General features: G+C 47.6%; 1 protein-coding gene across 11 annotated transcripts; it reads left to right on the top strand.

Moving 5' to 3' along the window:
• The first annotated feature begins 6,459 nt into the window (after positions 1 to 6,459).
• On the top strand, positions 6,460 to 17,331 carry LOC114858487 (PHD finger protein 20-like). 11 transcript variants are annotated; one of them, XM_029155800.3, is made up of 18 exons: positions 6,460 to 6,604; positions 7,743 to 7,822; positions 9,254 to 9,425; positions 9,673 to 9,757; positions 9,852 to 9,925; positions 10,017 to 10,245; positions 10,560 to 10,628; positions 10,997 to 11,056; positions 11,292 to 11,478; positions 11,554 to 11,663; positions 11,792 to 11,914; positions 12,080 to 12,166; positions 12,661 to 12,797; positions 12,928 to 13,027; positions 14,552 to 14,747; positions 14,867 to 15,071; positions 16,304 to 16,538; positions 16,656 to 17,331. In XM_029155800.3, exons 2-18 carry the CDS (start codon positions 7,743 to 7,745, stop codon positions 16,790 to 16,792), a joined length of 2,286 nt encoding a protein of 761 aa, XP_029011633.1. In that variant the 5' UTR covers positions 6,460 to 6,604; the 3' UTR covers positions 16,793 to 17,331. The 11 variants fall into 11 exon arrangements, with proteins under 11 accessions (XP_029011633.1, XP_029011631.1, XP_040927411.1 ...); XM_029155798.3 differs by having other exon boundaries at positions 12,658 to 12,797; XM_041071477.2 differs by having other exon boundaries at positions 10,014 to 10,245; positions 11,795 to 11,914.
• Positions 17,332 to 18,086: the final 755 nt, after the last annotated feature.

Raw genomic sequence — 18,086 nt, 5'->3', positions numbered from 1 at the left:
GAGCTTGAGGGTTCTGCGCAGTATCCTTGCTGTTCCTAGGACTGCACTTTTCTGGACTGAGATTTCGGATGTTTTTCCAGGGATCTGTCGTAGCCACTCCTCCAGTTTGGGGGTCACAGCCCCTAGTGCTCCGATCACCACAGGCACCACTGTGACCTTCACCTTCCAAGCCTTCTCCAGTTCTTCTCTGAGCCCTTGGTATTTCTCTAGTTTCTCATGTTCCTTTTTCCTGATGTTGCCATCGCTTGGTATTGCCACATCCACCACTACGGCTTTCCTCTGCTCTTTATCCACCACCACAATGTCTGGTTGGTTCGCCATTACCATTCTGTCAGTCTGTATCTGGAAGTCCCACAGGATCTTGGCTCGCTCGTTCTCTACCCCCTTGGGAGGTGTTTCCCACTTTGACCTTGGGGTTTCCAGTCCATACTCTGCGCAGATGTTCCTGTATACTATGCCAGCCACTTGGTTATGGCGTTCCATGTATGCTTTCCCTGCCAGCATCTTACAGTACACCCTGCAGTTATGTGCTGGACCGTCTCAGGGGCCTCTTTACACAGTCTACACCTTGGGTCTTGTCTGGTGTGGTAGATCTGGGCCTCTATGGCTCTGGTGCTCAGGGCCTGCTCCTGTGCGGCCAGGATGAGTGCCTCTGTGCTGTCCTTCAGCCCAGCCCTTTCAAGCCATTGGTAGGATTTGTTGAGATCAGCCACTTCAGTTATGTTCCGGTGGTACATCCCGTGCAAGGGCTTGTCCTCCCATGATGGTCTCTCTTCCAGCATCTCATCCTCTGTTCTCCACTGCCTGAGACATTCACTTAGCACGTCATCTGTCGGGGCCTTATCCTTGATGTACTTATGGATCTTGGATGTTTCATCCTGGATAGTGGCTCTCACGCTCACTAGGCCTCCTTCCTTGCGGCTAGCGTACAGTCTCAGGGTGCTGGATTTGGGGTGGAACCCTCCATGCATGGTGAGGAGCTTTCGTGTCTTAACATCTGTGCTCTTTATCTCTTCCTTTGGCCACCTTATTATTCCCGCAGGGTATCTGAGGGAATGATACCCTAGGGGGGAACAGGTCGGGTGTTCCCCCACCCGACCTGGGCGGGCGCCCAGGTCGGGTGGGGGAACAACACAGGAGGCGGGCAGAACACAACCCCTCCTCAAACAAAGCAGGAGTCCATTACATGTCTATAAAAGTCCACTGCCTTTCAAGGCGGGCGACAAACCTCTTCCAGCCCCCGCTGCAGAGGAGTAGGCAGTTTGACCGTCCCCAGACTGACAGTGTGACCTCTGGGCGGCCGCCGACGAAACATCAGCCCTCCAGGGGCTTGACGCGGCCGAAACCGTCGGTCCATCAGACGTTGAGACCCCCGTGGCGGCCGACGGCGTAGGAGGCAGCGCCACCGTGGCAGCTGTTGACGCCGAAGGCGAGGCCACCAGTCCACGCGACAACTACGCTGCTCCGGACCACCGCCGGAGTGCAGGGAAACCAGCGGCGTCCTCCTTTGACCACCGCAACGAGAAACAGGAACCAGCGGCGTCCTCCTTGGACCACCGCAACAAGAAACAGGAACCAACAGCGTCCTCCTTGGACCACCGCGACGAGAAACAGGAACCAGCGGCGTCCTCCCTGGACCACCGCGACGAGAAACAGGAACCAGCGGCGTCCTCCCTGGACCACCGTGACGAGAAACAGGAACCAGCGGCGTCCTCCCTGGACCACCGCGACGAGAAACAGGAACCAGCGGCGTCCTCCTTGGACCACCGCGACGACAAACGGGAACCAGCGGCGTCTTCCATGGACCACCGCGACGAACAGGAACCAACGGCGTCCTCTTTGGACCACCGCGACGAACAGGAACCAACGGCGTCCTCTCTGGACCACCGCGACAAACAGGAACCAACGGCGTCCTCTCTGGACCACCGCGACGAACAGGAACCAACGGCGTCCTCTCTGGACCACCGCGACGAAACGTGGCCTCCACTGGACCACCGGGAACCTCAAGGGTCAAACGTGGCTTGGCGACAGGAACCTTACGTGGTGCTGCCCTCGGGGAAACAAGAAGCAGCCCCACCCTCAGAGAAGCGCCCTTCTTGGAGGGCAGACGTGGAGCCGGAACCGGAGACGAAACCAGACGTGGAGCCGGAACCGGAGACGAAACCAGACGTGGAGCCGGAACCGAAGACGAAGCCAGACATGGAGCCGGAACCGGAGCCAAAGACGAAGCCAGACGTGGAGCCGGAACCGGGGACAAAACCAGACGTGGAGCCGGGACCGGGGACAAAACCAGACATCGAGCCGGAACCGGAGACAAAACCAGACGTGGAGCCGGAACCGGAGACGAAACCAGACGTGGAGCCGGAACCGGAGCCAAAGACGAAGCCAGACGTGGAGCCGGAACCGGAGACAAAGACGAAGCCAGACGTGGAGCCGGAACCGGAGACAAAGACGAAGCCAGACGTGGAGCCGGAACCGGAGACGAAACCAGACGTGGAGCCGGAACCGGAGACGAAACCAGACGTGGAGCCGGAACCAGAGCCAAAGACGAAGCCAGACGTGGAGCCGGAACCGGGGACAAAACCAGACGTGGAGCCGGAACCGGGGACAAAACCAGACGTGGAGCCGGAACCGGGGACAAAATCAGACGTGGAGCCGGAACCGGAGACGAAACCAGACGTGGAGCCGGAACCGGAGCCAAAGACGAAGCCAGACGTGGAGCCGGAACCGGAGACAAAGACGAAGCCAGACGTGGAGCCGGAACCGGAGACAAAGACGAAGCCAGACGTGGAGCCGGAACCGGAGACGAAACCAGACGTGGAGCCGGAACCGGACCACCCTCAGGAACAGACGTGGTCTCCACCAGACCACCAGGAACGGACGTGGTCTCCACCAGACCACCAGGAACGGACGTGGTCTCCACCAGACCACCAGGAACGGACGTGGTCTCCACCAGACCACCAGGAACGGACGTGGTCGAATGTGGCTTGGCGACAGGAACATGACGCAGTGATGCCATTGGAACAACACGAAGCAAACCCACCCTCACACTACTCTTGTAGGCCAGACGAGGTGCTGGCACAGGTGAGCCGACTCGTGATGCCGCAGGCAAACCGTTCGTTGCTACCAAGTTCTCTGTCCTTTCAGCAGCCACCATAAAATCCACCTCCGATGAGGTACGTCCCTTAATTGTCCGTTTAAAATCCACCGTTCCATCACCCTGTCCCTTCAGCTCCCTCCATATCCTTCGAGCCTCGGATGGAGAGAGATAAACAGCTCCGGGCACGGTCTCTATCTGAGTGATGGGAGCCGTGGGCGGAGCTACGGCAGACACTGCTGCCGGTTGAGAGTCTGTTGGCGCCCCTGAATAAAAATAGGCCACCGCTGTTCTGGCCGCTGCCAAAAATCCAGACCGCAGTGCTGGATATCGCTGTGATGGCGGGCGTCCGGCCCACTGGGCAGCCAACTCCTCCCGTAGCGCGGGGAACCACGTGACCAATTCCGGAACTCCCGGAATTGCGTGGAACTGCGGCACGACAACAATTAAATCGTCCAATCGATTTAATCCGTACAGCCGGCCCCATGGAGCCGGCGAGGTGCACGCAGCCCTGACATGATCAAAAAACAGCCCCCAGAAGCGAGGGTTGATCTGCTCTGAAGCAGCCGAAGCCATGTGGACACTCCGGTGCCAAAACGAAACAAAACACAGAGCAGAAACGGAAGCACGCACACAAAACACAGACAAGCTAACACAGACTAAACACTTAGCTGGCTAGCTAACCTAAACAAACACGAACTAAACACAAACTATGGCTCGGCTGGGATCTGGATGGCTGGTGTGTTCTGTTACGAACGGGGGTCAAACTAGACCGAACAGTTTACTATAGTTACGAACGAGGGTCAAACTAGACTTCACAAGATTCTAAAACACGCTCCTTGAGCGGGGAGAACTACGGCTCTCACGGAGCCGGGAGGAGAACGCGCTCACACTGAGCGGAGGCTTCAGGCACCACGCCCGACGCGCTTCCCGCACACAGCTCTCTGTGTAATCCCTCACACCGACACATGGCCGCAACCGGCAGACCAGGTCGCAGGGAACACAAGAGAGGGTGGAGACCCCAAATGCACGACCCAAACACAGTGTCTTAACAGTTAACATAAAGTGGTTTATTTAAATACAACAAAAACTCACTGCACCGCAGGACTCAGTTCAACACAAAAGGAAGAACTAAAAATCACTGCAATGCAGGAAAACGATTAACAACCTATCTAAACTAAAACGCTCCGTACACTACGGGCAAAAATCCTAAACATGAAACATAAGACCTAAACATGAAACATAAGACACTCACAAAACTTACGTGGTGAGACAGGACATAAGCAAAACAAAACTCCTTTGCATCACAAACTCTCCTCAACGTAACAATGGTGTAGCATCCAGCTACACCAAGCGTACACACCAGCAATGTGAGAAACAAAAGACATCCCTTTTATACACAAACCAAACAGGTGGGTCAACTAATTACACAGGAAATTAACTTCAACCACAGACCCACATCAAAACCCCAGGAGCGCCTCTAGCGGCGCGGAGGCAGAACGTCACAGCTATTGTTCCTTCTGGGAGTGAGACCCCTTCTGTGTGGATTACCTTGCCTCTCTTTGTCACCATCCTCCCACATTTCTCGAGTCCGAATGACATCCCGATGTCCGAGCTGTAGATCCTGGTGGTGTGGATCAGCGAGTCGATGTCTCGCTCACTCTTGGCGTACAGCTTGATGTCATCCATGTAGAGGAGGTGACTTATGGTGGCCCCATTCCGGAGTCGGTATCCATAGCCAGTCTTGTTTATTATTTGGCTGAGGGGGTTCAGACCTATGCAGAACAGCAGTGGGGACAGTGCATCTCCTTGGTATATGCCACATTTGATGGATACTTGGGCAAGTGGCTTTCCATTGGCTTCAAGGGTGGTTCTCCACAACCTCATAGAGTTTGCAATGAAGGCCCTTAGAGTTCTGTTGATGTTGTACAGCTCCAAGCATTCAGTGATCCATGTGTGTGGCATTGAGTCATAGGCTTTCTTGTAGTCGATCCAGGCTGTGCACAGGTTGGTGTGTCGCATTCTGCAGTCTTGGGCGACTGTTCTGTCTACCAGGAGTTGGTGTTTGGCTCCTCTGGTATCCTTACCAATGCCCTTCTGTGCTTCGCTCATGTATTGACTCATGTGCCCACTTATCTTAGCTGCGATGATGCCCGACATGAGCTTCCATGTTGTGGAGAGACAGGTTATTGGCCGGTAGTTGGATGGGACTGTGCCCTTTGAGGGATCCTTCATTATCAGGATCGTTCGCCCTTCGGTTAGCCATTCAGGGTGAGTCCCATCCCTTAGCAGCTGGTTCATTTGTGCTGCCAGGCGCTCATGGATTGCAGTGAGTTTCTTTAGCCAGTAGGCGTGGATCATGTCAGGGCCAGGTCATCACTGGATTCTGTTCAGGGAGGTTGCTGTGGTCTTCCCTCAGATCCACCAGCCACTGTGCATCACTGTTGTGTGATGCCTCCCTTTCCCATATACCCTTCCAGTACTGTTCAGTTTCCAGCCTTGGTGGGTCTGCTCTGTTGTTAATACCCTGCCATTGAGAGTACACTTTCGCAGGTTGTGTTGCGAACAGCCGGTTTATTCGTCTGGCTTCGTTATCTCTGGTGTATCTCTTTAGGCGGCTGGCCAAGGCTTGTAGCCTTTGCTTGGCAGTTTCGAGTGCTTCAGGTATGGTCATCTGGCTGTACCTCTTGGGCATCGGTCTTTTCATTGCACCTCTCTGGGCCTCTGTCATTTGGCTCACTTCCCTCCGAGCTGCCTTGATTTTTGCCTCCAACCTTCGTTTCCATGGTGGGTATTGTTTCTCATGGCTCCCATGGTTGCTCTTATAGCCAAGCACCTCTAGGATCACTGATGCTGAAGCGTATATCAGCTCATTGGTTTCTGTGATTGTTGTGGTAGGGATCGCTCTCAATGCTGCATTCACATCTTCCATGAGACTTTCTGATGGTACTTCATTTAGCCGTTGTAGTGGGGTTCGGGGTTGCCTGTTCAATCTCGCCATGATCTTATCTTTCAGGTCAGTTTTATTTATTAGGATTTCAATATGCAGCGTTTGTTGTGGGCGCAATGGTTACAATAAAAAAATAATATTTTCAATAAAATCTAGTCCCTTTCTGAAAAATAATAAACGGTACTAGTAAATGTAAAATTAGAGTAAAAGTGTAACATTTGACTAATATAACCCGCAGTTTATTTGTTCATTTATTTGTGTAAATAACTTTAACTAACTTGTTTTTTGCCACAAGAGGGAACAAAGACGGAGTCAGACCTCATATAATTCCTTCGTTGTCCTGTGCAAACTTGACGACTAAACTGATTCTGATTTTGATATGAAGTGCAACATTGTAAATACTCGAGTGAAGTAAATATATGTAACAGTAACATTATAACTGTTATATATAACTATTATGGATTATTCCAGTTACACAAACAGCTGTACGTCAGAAGAGCGCATGCGCTTTGCAGTCATCCCAGAATGACGAGCACAGGGCACAAGATTCGCCAGAGGTAAACAAGCTTTATGTCTCTATTATACTTTTAACCCACATTGTTACACAAAAACACAACAGGCAGTTGTGTAAAGGGTTCTGCTTTTAGGACAGTTAATTAGACGACAGCAAAGTTTAATGTGCTTGCATCTGTCACTGTGACTTTTCAGGCTGAGCTAGATAACCTCAGCGGAGGCTAGCTGTTAGCGTTGTTAGCTGACGAAGCCACAGTCAATGGAGAGAAGATCAACTTCGTATAAACTTAACGAACCGATATCCGAATACTTGCTTGTCACTTTGTCGGCACAACAATAGTTTACACAGCCACAATTTTCATTTTTTGCGTTTCATTTATGACGTTCTGTTCTTAGAAGCTAACGCAGTTAGCATTAGCGTGTTAGCTCTGTCAAATTTCTGAGCAGCAAAGAAAAAGACCCGCCCCTTCAGCCTCTTCTTTTAATTGACAACACAGACGTCCAATGAAAGCTTTTAGGAATCAGGGTTTGGACCCATCGGCCGCCTTCACAGAGGACGCTAACAACAGATCCAAACATCACGGGGCGTGTATTTCACCAATTGATTGTTCCGCTGGAGTTTGGATGTTGTTCAGGAAAGCGTCGAATTTGTGCATTCAGTCCGTTATAACAAAGACTAAATTCTTGGTTTGACGTCATTGCGTCGCGTACAGTAGACTCAGTTTCAACATCAGTTCGGTTGATTCTAAGATTTCAACATGCTGAGATGATACAAAAATGTCACGTGAAGCAACTATTCATACTAATATTTAGATTCGATTAGAATTAACTTTGCTGTCATTACACATGTACAAGTACAGAGACAGGAAATGCAGTTTACTGTGAAAATAATCTAAAGACAGAAGAACGAGCCACTGTGTTACACAACAGGTGTGTATGTATACATATATAACATAACATATATGTATATATGAACTATATATATATATGAACTATGTAAAACCTACAAAGCGGAAACTGAAAGAACAGTCAGGCATTGATTCATCCTAACTTTCACTGTAATACGGTAAATAAATAAAAAAGAAATTATTCATGACTAAATAAATAAAAACTGATTAAAATAAATAAGTATAATATATATTTGTAATATGATAATAATGATTTGTATTTGTGTTTCTGCAGATGAAGACTCCTCCCGGCAGGTCAGGAATCACTTTTGAGGTTGGCGCACAGCTGGAGGCCAGAGACCGCCACCAGAACTGGTCAGAATACAATCTACAGACACTACACCCAGAATAATATATGAAAATCATCTGCTATTGAGTCATAATGTCTTAATGAAGCATTTCTGTCGATTCATTCAGCCGGTCAACCTGGCTGCTGGTCACAATAGCTGCTGTCTTCTTCCTTCTATTTACTACTTTCCTTGCTTATCTAAGTTTATTTGTCGCTTGTTTTGTTAGTTATATTAGTGTACATAGCCTGTACACAGCTTTTATATTGTTTTTCTAAGTTTAGCGCAGTACAAACGCTCTTAAAAAGCTACAATGTGCATTGGGGCCAGAGTCCGTATTGTTTACACCACGGAGCAGCTGATTACACAGCGCTGCAGTTCTCCCCAAGGACAGACAAGAGATCCCCACCAAGCTCCTAGTGAAGACCCGACGTGGACGTCGCGCTGGAAGACTACAACGAGAAAAAACGAGACGCTTCAGACCAGCTCTCCCGTCCGTCATCATGGGAAACGTGATATCTCTTCCTAACAAGATGGACGAGCTGGAGTACAGGACAAGCAGCGTCCTGCTGTTCACGGAGACCTGGCTGACTCCACTCATCCCGGACTCGGCTGTTACACTGGACAATTTTCATCTACTGCGAGTGGACAGAATGGAGGACAGCGGTAAGAGGAAGGGAGGGGGCCTGACCGTGTTTGAGAACATGATATAGTAGAAGGAAAATGGAGGATCAGCTGAAGCAGAACAACATCAGCGAGGTGTGGAAAAGCCTGAAAACCATCTCTGGCTACAGGAGGCGGTGCCAGTGAACCCACCGCCTGAGATTTTCACCAACGGCAGTCTGCTGTCATCCCACCGATGCACACCCAGGGAAGGGACATTGAAAGATTGGACTCTAAATACCTGGGTGTGCTTCTGAACAATAAACTGGACTGGACTCATAACACGGATGCACTGTACAGGAAGGGTCAGAGCAGACTCTACCTACTGAGGGCTGAGTCTTTTCTGAGTGAGGGGCCACTCCTGAAGACCTTCTATGACTCTGTGGAGGCATCAGGCATCCTGTACGTGTGGTCTGCTGGGGCAGCAGCATCACAGTGAGGGACAGGAAGAGACTGGACAGGGTCATCAAGAAGTCCAGTTCTGTCCTGGGCTGCACTCTGGACACGGTGCAGGAGGTGGATAAGAGAAGGGTCCTGGCTAAACTGACATCCATCATGGACCAGAACTCTCACCCACTGGAGGACTCACTGTCTGCTCTGTAGCAGCTTCAGTAGCAGACTGATGCATCCTCGCAGAGATATCGTAGATCCTTCCCACCTGTACTTCCTTTACTGTGCTGTGCTGTTGTGAGGCGGAATCTCCCCACTGTGGGACTATTAAAGGCTTTCTTATTCTTATTCTCATTCTTAAACCTTTATCTCTTATCTCCCTCTTCTTGTGTTGTTCTTGTGCCAGGTACCAGGCAACGATTGAAAAAGTTGACAGGGACAAAGAGCGTGTTCTGATCCACTATCGTCAGTGGAGCCGTCGACACAATGAATGGTTTAGCTGGAACTCTCCATATCTCCGGCCACTGGAGCGAGTCAGTCTGAGGAGGCAGGGACTAAATCCACAACAGTTACGACCGGTATCGCACTTTTATTCAGTTCTGATAAACTTATTCGGAGTCCGACTTAAAACAGGGAGTCTGTTAAAAAGAGCTCAGAAAAGTTTTAATAAGATGTACTGGGAAGATGAGAAATACGAAAAACAAGCTAAAGAGACCTTACCACTCTTTATCACAATGAAGGGGCAAAGGTTGAATCCTAGTTTCTTCCTCTGTGTTTATGTGCAGCCGTGTCTACTTCTCACTTTCTCCTTCTTGTCTTTTTTAGATGTTTGTTTCAGGCACAAAGGTTCTGGCCTGTTGGACAGACTGTCGTTTCTACCCAGCCAAAGTCCTCAGAGTCAACAAGGATGGTGAGGCCTTGTACACCTGATGTTATGTTAATGGTTTTGTTATCAAAGTGTATAAAATGCATTTAAAACCTTGAATGCTTTGTTTTTGTGTCAGGCTCATACACAGTGCGTTTTTTTGATGGTGTGGTTCGTACTGTGAAGCCCACCAAGGTCAAACCATTCCAGAAAGTAAGAAGCACTTTTCACCCATGACTTCTCATCTAAAAGACTTAATTGACCACAGGCCCTTGATGCTGATGTTTATTTTCTGTGAAAGCAGAAGTCCAGATCTGAGAAGAGTGCTGTAGGAAGCGAGGGATGGGAGGAAGGAGAAAGCGAGGAGGAGGAGGGTGGCGGGGAACGGGAGAAGGAAGATAAAGATGACAGGGAAGAGGTGACAGAGGAAAAGGCAACATTACAGGAGAAGGAAGGAAGTGATGAGGAGGTGAGGAAGAGGAAGGCAGAAACGTCATCATCTCACACAGCATCGAAGAAGAAAATGGAAGATAGTAAGTTACATGAGGGCAGACCGCAAACACCAGATCTCTTATTGTAAGTAGGTCTGTGTACAGTTGCATTTGCTACACCTGGTTGGTGTTTACTGTTCACACAGATGGGATTTGTCATCCCTTTTGTTATTGTTCGTCACTCACTTTGTCCTTGTAAACTTAAATCATTCACCAGCTTGTAAAGGCTTCTCTTGTCTGTTAAACACATTTTCTAGCTTTTTGTTATCTTGTACCTTTTCTTTTTACGTGTGTCTTCAGTAAAAGAATAGAGATGAAATTAAAAGAAATCCAAAGTATGACTTCTTCTCTTCCAGGTATTCAAATTCAGCCAGTCACAGCCCACTCTGCTCGGTCACCTTCTAACCCTGTGCACATTGACAGAGGTAAACACAAGAAACCATTGTAGATACTTTCCTGACTGTTATGATTGTTTTAGGATTGAATCAGATTGTGGAGGTGGAACATGTCAGAGAACATGCTAAACATGTTTCACAGAGCTAAAAGTGCTGCTACACAGTACAGGAAGTAAAATAAAATTACAGTAAGCTTCACCACTTCTTCCATGTAATGCAAATACCTACATTTCTACTTCTAAATTATGTACAAATGCCCAATGAGATTTAAAATAAAACAAGTTTCAAATGTAAATCAGACAGCCTGTGAATGAGTTCTTGCGGCTGTTAATTTCTTATCTTGGAACATTGTCTTTATCAGTTGGGTTTCACTTGTTTTATCTCAATCTTTGTTTCAGATGTCCTGTTGGAGCGCCAGGCTCACCTGCCCACCACACACAAGTTCAGTAGAGAACCATGTGAGTGATCTTACACTACAACAATTTTAAGCACACTACACAAGCCTTTGTGCCTCCTTGCTGTAGATTCTGTTTTGTCCAGGATGAACTTTTTACACTTCTATGTTTTTATGATAGTCCAGTTTAGGGTTTGTATATCCATGAGGTTATGTCTTAGCAATTCCTTGTTTTTCTCTCTCTCTCTCTCTCTCTCTCTCTCTCACTCACTCACTCACTCACTCACTCACTCACTCAGTGTACAGGGTGATAAAGAACCAGCCTCCTCCCATCCTCTCCATTGAGCTGGATCACAACCCATTCAAGTGTCCTGCACCAGGATGTACCAAGTCGTTCAGGAAGTCCATTCTGCTGCACTACCACGTCAAGTACTACCACTCTGACCAGCAGCTGGACGAGCAAGGCAGCGAGCACGAAGCACAGAGGTGAGTTGATGCTTCAGGAGCTGTGCAGGACATTAGCAGGAAGGTCCGTTCAACACTAAGTGGTTGTTGTAGTAGGAGGAAGCGGTCGTCTTCAGAGGGGGGCATCTGCATGTTCAACAGGAAGAATGAGAACCAGAACAGCGCCTGTCACCGAGAAGACAGAGAGCACAGCCCCATAGGGACAGGTAGGAAGGCAAACTGGGAGCCCAGCATCATGAAGCCTCAAGCACTAATATTGTTCAGCTGGTTTGTCTGTCTCAGATAAATTAGATGCTGCGTTGTGGCAGTAATCATTTTTCTACATCCATGAAAGCAGAACCAAACAAAGACAGAGAGAGCAAGAAAATGGGAGGATATGACAGAAAGGAAAGGAAGAACTTTTTGAGAGTAAAACTAAAGAAGAAGAAAAAGAAGAAAAGGAAGAGAAGTCATTCAGGTGAAAGTCATAGTACACACCCAGCAAATAACTCCTATTTATCCTGTCTTTCAGGAGGCAGAAGGCTCAGCACTGTTCATGTGAGCCTATGAAAATGTTCTAGTGCTGCAGCAGTGTCTTTAGGAACATTGCTCTACATATGCTGTGTTTCTCTCCTTTTATTAGGACTCTGCAGTAGCGATGATGAGAACTCTGACAGACCTGCAATCACTCTGAAGCTGTCTTCTAGGCATGGCAGCACAGGTACACAAGGTGGGAGCCCAGGCGCATGTGCACAACCACAGAAATGACTAACTTAGTAAACTCCCACTTCAGGAAACTGCCTTCACCTGCTTGAGGTCATGTCATTTTTCAGTCCCTACACAAAGTTCATGTGTAGGTCATAGTTGTAACACAGACCGAACACAACCTGGCATCCAGCCTGATGAGGACAGCTTTTATATTACCGGTACATTATTATGGTCCTTCTTTTTCTGGTCAACGTATGAACCCATCCATGTCCATCTATGGAAAATCCCACTTAGGGTAATTGCATTTACGTACAGATTCCAGTTGTGCTCGGTTCTCTCCAATCATCTTCAGGTATCTACAGGTCTAGGCCTTAGCACAGGGTTTAAAGCTCTGTATTTACTGTGTGCGATCCTAGATAGACAAAATAAACATAGGGGCATAGTTAGGTTCATGTGCATGGCTGGTTCTAAACATATTTATTGTGAAGACATCAGATCTTTCTCTAATCTCAGCAGTTGACGATGGCAGTGACTGGTCGACGCTTACAGCCGAGAGTGGGGAGGACTGTTGGCCTGTTGCAATGGAGCTGGAGGACTGTGAGGTGGTGAGGTGTGTGTGTGAAGTGGACGAGGAGAACGACTTCATGATCCAGGTAACGCACATACAGAGGTCTACAGTAAGACTCGGTTTCACTTCTTATCTCCATTGTTTTACTGGATTCATTTCTCCAGCAGTGACTCAAGGGTTTGTCAGTATCACAATCTTTCTGTTTTTCTCTGTAGTGTGAGTCGTGTCTGTGTTGGCAGCATGGCACCTGTATGGGATTATACGAAGGCAGCGTGCCACACAACTATGTCTGCTTCTACTGTGGAAACACTGCAGGTGGGGCGTCTCACTGTGCATGACGACATTTAGTGACCAGGAACATAGCTCAGATTTCATCACAGGGGAAGTTCTATCAGTGCTATATGTGTCTTTGTGCCTTTTTTGCTTTGAGTGAGTAGGCAATTGTTTTTTATTTCTCACGCACACAAGCTTGTACACAGTCATGGTAAGCAGCACTGTAAATTGGTGTTGTTTCTTCCAGTGTGAAAATGCTGTTTGAATTTTATTTGTCTCTTGGATTGAATATAAGGACTTCACAGTTGCTGAGCCGCTGTTTCGCCTTTTCGCAGCTAAACCAGCTGTCACCGACAGCTGATCATGGCAACTCGGCTTCTTTCTTCTAGATTGGAATCTTTTACTTGACTTTCACTAGAAGAATAACTCCAGTTGTCATGGATCAACTGGATGACTGACCATTCAACAGCTATGATTGCTGTAGTTTAAATAGTGAGGGAAACGTGTCGCAGCGACTGAGAGGAGATATTGGACTTGTACAGTGGCAACAATATTAAAGCTACTCTCATATGAGAACATTTTGTAAACGCATGACAGATACATCAAGATCAGAGCATCAATCTAACACTATAATTTACACTGCTTCCTGTGACTGTGTCGAGCTCCGGTCCTCGAGGGCCATTGTCCCTACTGGTTTTCCAGCTCTCTGCTGATTACCTTGATCGGGTGTGTCAGTTGGCTTTTCCAGCTTGACTGACTGAACACGCCTGGTCAAGGTAGTCAGGAGGAGCTGGGGCAGAGAGAGGTGGAAAACCAGCAGGGCTGCGGCCCTCAATGGCATCAGTTTGACACCCCCAGTGTACAAGAACATTTTGCATGTAAAACTTTCAGGTGAGGGAAAAAAAAAAGATATAATTTGCCTTCCCCTAAAAAGTTTGAGCTTTTAAGGGCTCCATAGACTTAAATAAATATCCATAAAATAAGTAAATAAGTAAGTGCGGCCTGGTAGCTCAGTTGGTAGCGTGTCGACCTCGGAAGGCAAAAGGTCTGCGGTTCGATTCCCCGCCTCGGCATCAGGTGTGTCCCTGAGCAAGACCCCTCGCGCTAGCTCCCCGAGCGCCGCTCATGTGGCAGCTCACTGCTCTCCCAAGGGGGATGGGTCAAATGCAGAGAACGAATTTCCCCACTGTGGGACTATTAAGGGTTAATTTCTTCTTTCTTTCTTCTTAAAAATATAATAAATATATAATACCAAAATAAAGACTCCAAGATGGCCTAACATGGAGAGGGAGTTTATTTCATAGCCTTGGCCCAGTGACTGAAAAGGCACTCTCACCTCTGTTTTTGAGCCTAGTCCCTGGAACCTCAAAAAGCAGCTGGTCAGTAGAGCTGAGCAGCTGAGCAGGAGAGTATGGGTGAACAGGATATAAGAATATAAGCAGAAGCTTGACCATTAAGAGTTTTTCAATTAATCCAAACTCTTTGGGAATCGGGAGAAAACTAGCTTTTAAAATGTAAACCTGTGTGTGTGTGCGTGTGTGCGTGCGTGCACTCTCTTGTGCTCAGGATGGAGGCGTCCCCAGTGTTTTCGCTCAGAGCCCGATTTGCTGATATCTGGTCACATGTTTGGCCTGTCGTGTGTGAAGGAGAACTACTCGGAGATCAATGCCTCGAAGATCTTGCTCACCAACCGTCTGCTGACGCACACACGCAGCTTCAGTCAGATGCTCGCTGGGCTGAAGCTCAAAATCAGCTTGTTAGAGTGAGTAGTTACCCGAAACAGCACAGTGACGTGGGTCATTACAATGGAGTTACATGGGTCAGTATCGTGTAACATGGGTCAGTACAGTACAGTGCAGTGACACAGATCTGTCTTCTCAGCTCTCCAGCCCATCCTGACCTGCAGCTGTGGAGGTTGCCATGGGGACAAGTAGAGGGGCTTAGACTGGCATCCAGCCCAAGGGAAGAACCTCCTGCCTGCTACATCAGCAGTGAGCACTGCTACCAAAAGCCTGGAGCATCATGGGAGAAAGAGGGGAGAGGGCAAACAGCTGCAGTGAAGCAGGAACAGGACACAGAGCAAAAGGTAAGAACTGCTCCAGTCTTCATGCTTTACCTTCAAACTAACCTTTTGTTTTGAGTTGTTGTCATGTGAGGTCACTGATGATTCTATCTTTGTGTATGTAAACAAGCATTACGACTGCACCACGTTGCACAACATTTACTTTACTTCTCCATGTAGTGGCTCTGCATTCATTAGCACAGTTACTCGTTTGGAATTGAATTGTGATTTGGCATCTTCTGTGCCTGCAGTCCTGAGGGACAAGGAGCTTGTGGGGAGAGAAACACAAAGCTCAGAAACCTTTAGTACAACCAACACCTCACTTTCATAACGCTGTGTAGGATCTTGCTGTTGTTGCTATGAGACCACTAAAAAACAGTTTGAGGCTCTGAGCTTATTCTGGTGAATGTTTGTCTATTTTTACCACCTTGTTCTCTGGGAGTACGAGCAGAAAGGATCAGAGGAAACCATCAGCATGGAAACCACAATCTGTATGTTAGGATTTAGTCAAAAAGTCAAGAGATGCAGCTTTTAGTCCGGTAGACAGAGCCCTGATCCAGAGGAAGAGGTGTAACACACATGGTTAACACACCAACCAACTAGGATGATACAAATGAGCTTTTATTGTTCACAATAAAATGATGTAGATGTGTAGTGCACATCTAATGTCGACGGCAGATTGCTGTCATCCCACCGATGCACATCCAGGGGACGGACAATGAGAGAGTGGACTCTTATAAATACCTGGATGTGCATCTGAACAATAAACTGGACTGCACTCATAACACTTTACAGGAAGGGTCAGAGCAGACTCTACCTGCTGAGTAGACTGAGTCTTTTGTCTCTGTCCTTGGCTGCACTCTGGACACGGTGCAGGAGGTGGGTGAGAGAAGGGTCCTGGCTAAACTCACATCCATGCTGGACCAGGACTCTCACCCACTGGAGAACTTAATGAGCATGTGGGGAGGGAAACACAAAGCTTCCAGTTCAGTTCACTAACGTTGTTCATCAGGAGCAGGCAGAGGTACATGCAGGTGGTTTGGGTTAGAGTGAAGCTGGGAAGCCAGACACCAATTAGTCAATGGCCACCTTCCACTGCTGCTGTAGTAGTGTCCAGACGTGTCTTAGGTCAGGTCAGGTTTGTCCTGGCAGCACCAGTTTCCTCCTCAGGCTCCTACAGGTCAGACAGTGGTGTGGTGGTGAAACTGGTAAAATGCTTTTGTCTCCACTGAAACCAACTCTGATCTCTGATCTAGGAAATAAAGGCGGAAAATGACAACAACCCAGTGACTGATACCACAACAGACAACAGTGGAAGCACTGTGGTGAAACTAGATGAACACACAGACACAAGCATAAAGATAGAGGAACACACGCCTGAACCCCATCTAGCATCTGTGGTTGAGTGTGAGTTGAACCTGCTGGAGCACATTGAGTCTATGCACAGCCAGATCAGCGCCGGGATGGACCTGATTGAGCGGGAGCTGGACGGTAACACAAAAATTGTTGAGACCTGCTTTTTTGTGTTATTGAATGATGTGTAACACAGCTCAGTGGTTCAGGCCAGAAATCACTCTATTTGTAACGTCCTTTCTGTCTCTGTCCCAGAGCTGGAGTCCTGGTTGGACCACTCGGGTGAGCTCCAGCCTCCAGACCCTCTTTCGCGTCTCCCACAGCTCAAACAGAGAATCAAGCGGCTGTTGTGCGACCTGTGCACCGTGAGACGGCTGTCTGTCTGCCACTGACAAGTGTTCCTCCTTATTCATTAACTGTTGACATTAGTCTACGAGTCGGTGCTCACAGAACTGGCTGACCGGAACTAGCACATGACTAAACATACTGGTCAAACAGGAAACGCAGAGTGTAGCTCGGTGTAAAGAGATGTTGTGGTCGCAACACAATGACGCCTGATGGAGAGACGAGCCACTGCAGCTTTACGCCTTGAGGTTTAATTTCACAAAGGTACGAGAACATTTCCCGGACAGCAGGACTCTGCTTTGTTCACTTAAGCCTGGACAGTGGACTGAGGGAGGACACTAATGTGTGCTTGAGCAGTGTGTGATGTGTTAACACCCCAGAAGCACCTGCAGGGTTTCACAAGGTTTGTGGTGAAAGGATTCCTTTGCTACTATGCTATTTCTCACATCAGAGTTTTAAATGGACCTTAATTAACTAACTAACTAAGGTTTAACTCGATGTCAGACATGTACAGACAGTAGATTGACTGCTTGCTTCTGTCAGGAATCTGCATTTACAGTTTTTTAATGCAGCTGTCAGATTCATTTATGTTTTAATTTGAACAGAGGAAAAAACATTGAAATGTTTGTCACCTGCTCCAAACAGATGTGGACAGATGTGGAAGTGTTGAGACCCTCCAGCTAATCAAAGCATATGAAACGTATATAAGATATTTATGAACGAAAAGATGTTACCATCAGATCTGTAGTGTTGTTTTTAGATTTTATGTAATTTTTTTTCTTTTTAGATTGAGACTAAGTCAGTGATGTTTGTTAAAAGCATCTTCAATGGGATCAAAGCGACAAAGTTTCAAAGGTTCAAATGACCTTTGGTTCCTAAGTGTCATGAGGAATGTGGTTATTGTTTCACAATACAGGATCAGACACACTGATTTAACCAGGGGACCGATTTGCAAGCCAGTCCAGAAGCAACATCTTAGGATCTCACATGTGTCCATCAGACGTGGAGGTGACTGACTGCATGTAGACATGTGGACATCTTCATTGTGTCCATTTTCTCCTGCGTTCTGCCGTGTAGTAAAATTACTTGTAAATATGAACATCACAGTTTTTTAATACTACGTACAAAAAGCCAAATGTGTATAGCTGCAGATTTATTTTCATAGAAACATTTTTGGAGTATTACAGAAAACTGAGACAAAGATTGGAATATTTTAAGAGAAGGTTAGAAGAAGGTTAGAAGATGCAGTGACATTGTTGCTGGGAGCTGGAATGACAGGCCGTGTTTTAAAATGTTATTTTTCCCACATTGACAGTACCAGGAAGCTCGGTGGTTTGCTCT

The sequence above is a fragment of the Betta splendens genome, chromosome 7, assembly GCF_900634795.4.
Source record: "Betta splendens chromosome 7, fBetSpl5.4, whole genome shotgun sequence".
Lineage (NCBI taxonomy): Eukaryota > Metazoa > Chordata > Actinopteri > Anabantiformes > Osphronemidae > Betta > Betta splendens.
The sequence above is the reverse complement of the archived record's forward strand: the minus strand, read 5'-3'. Positions and strand labels throughout refer to the sequence as shown.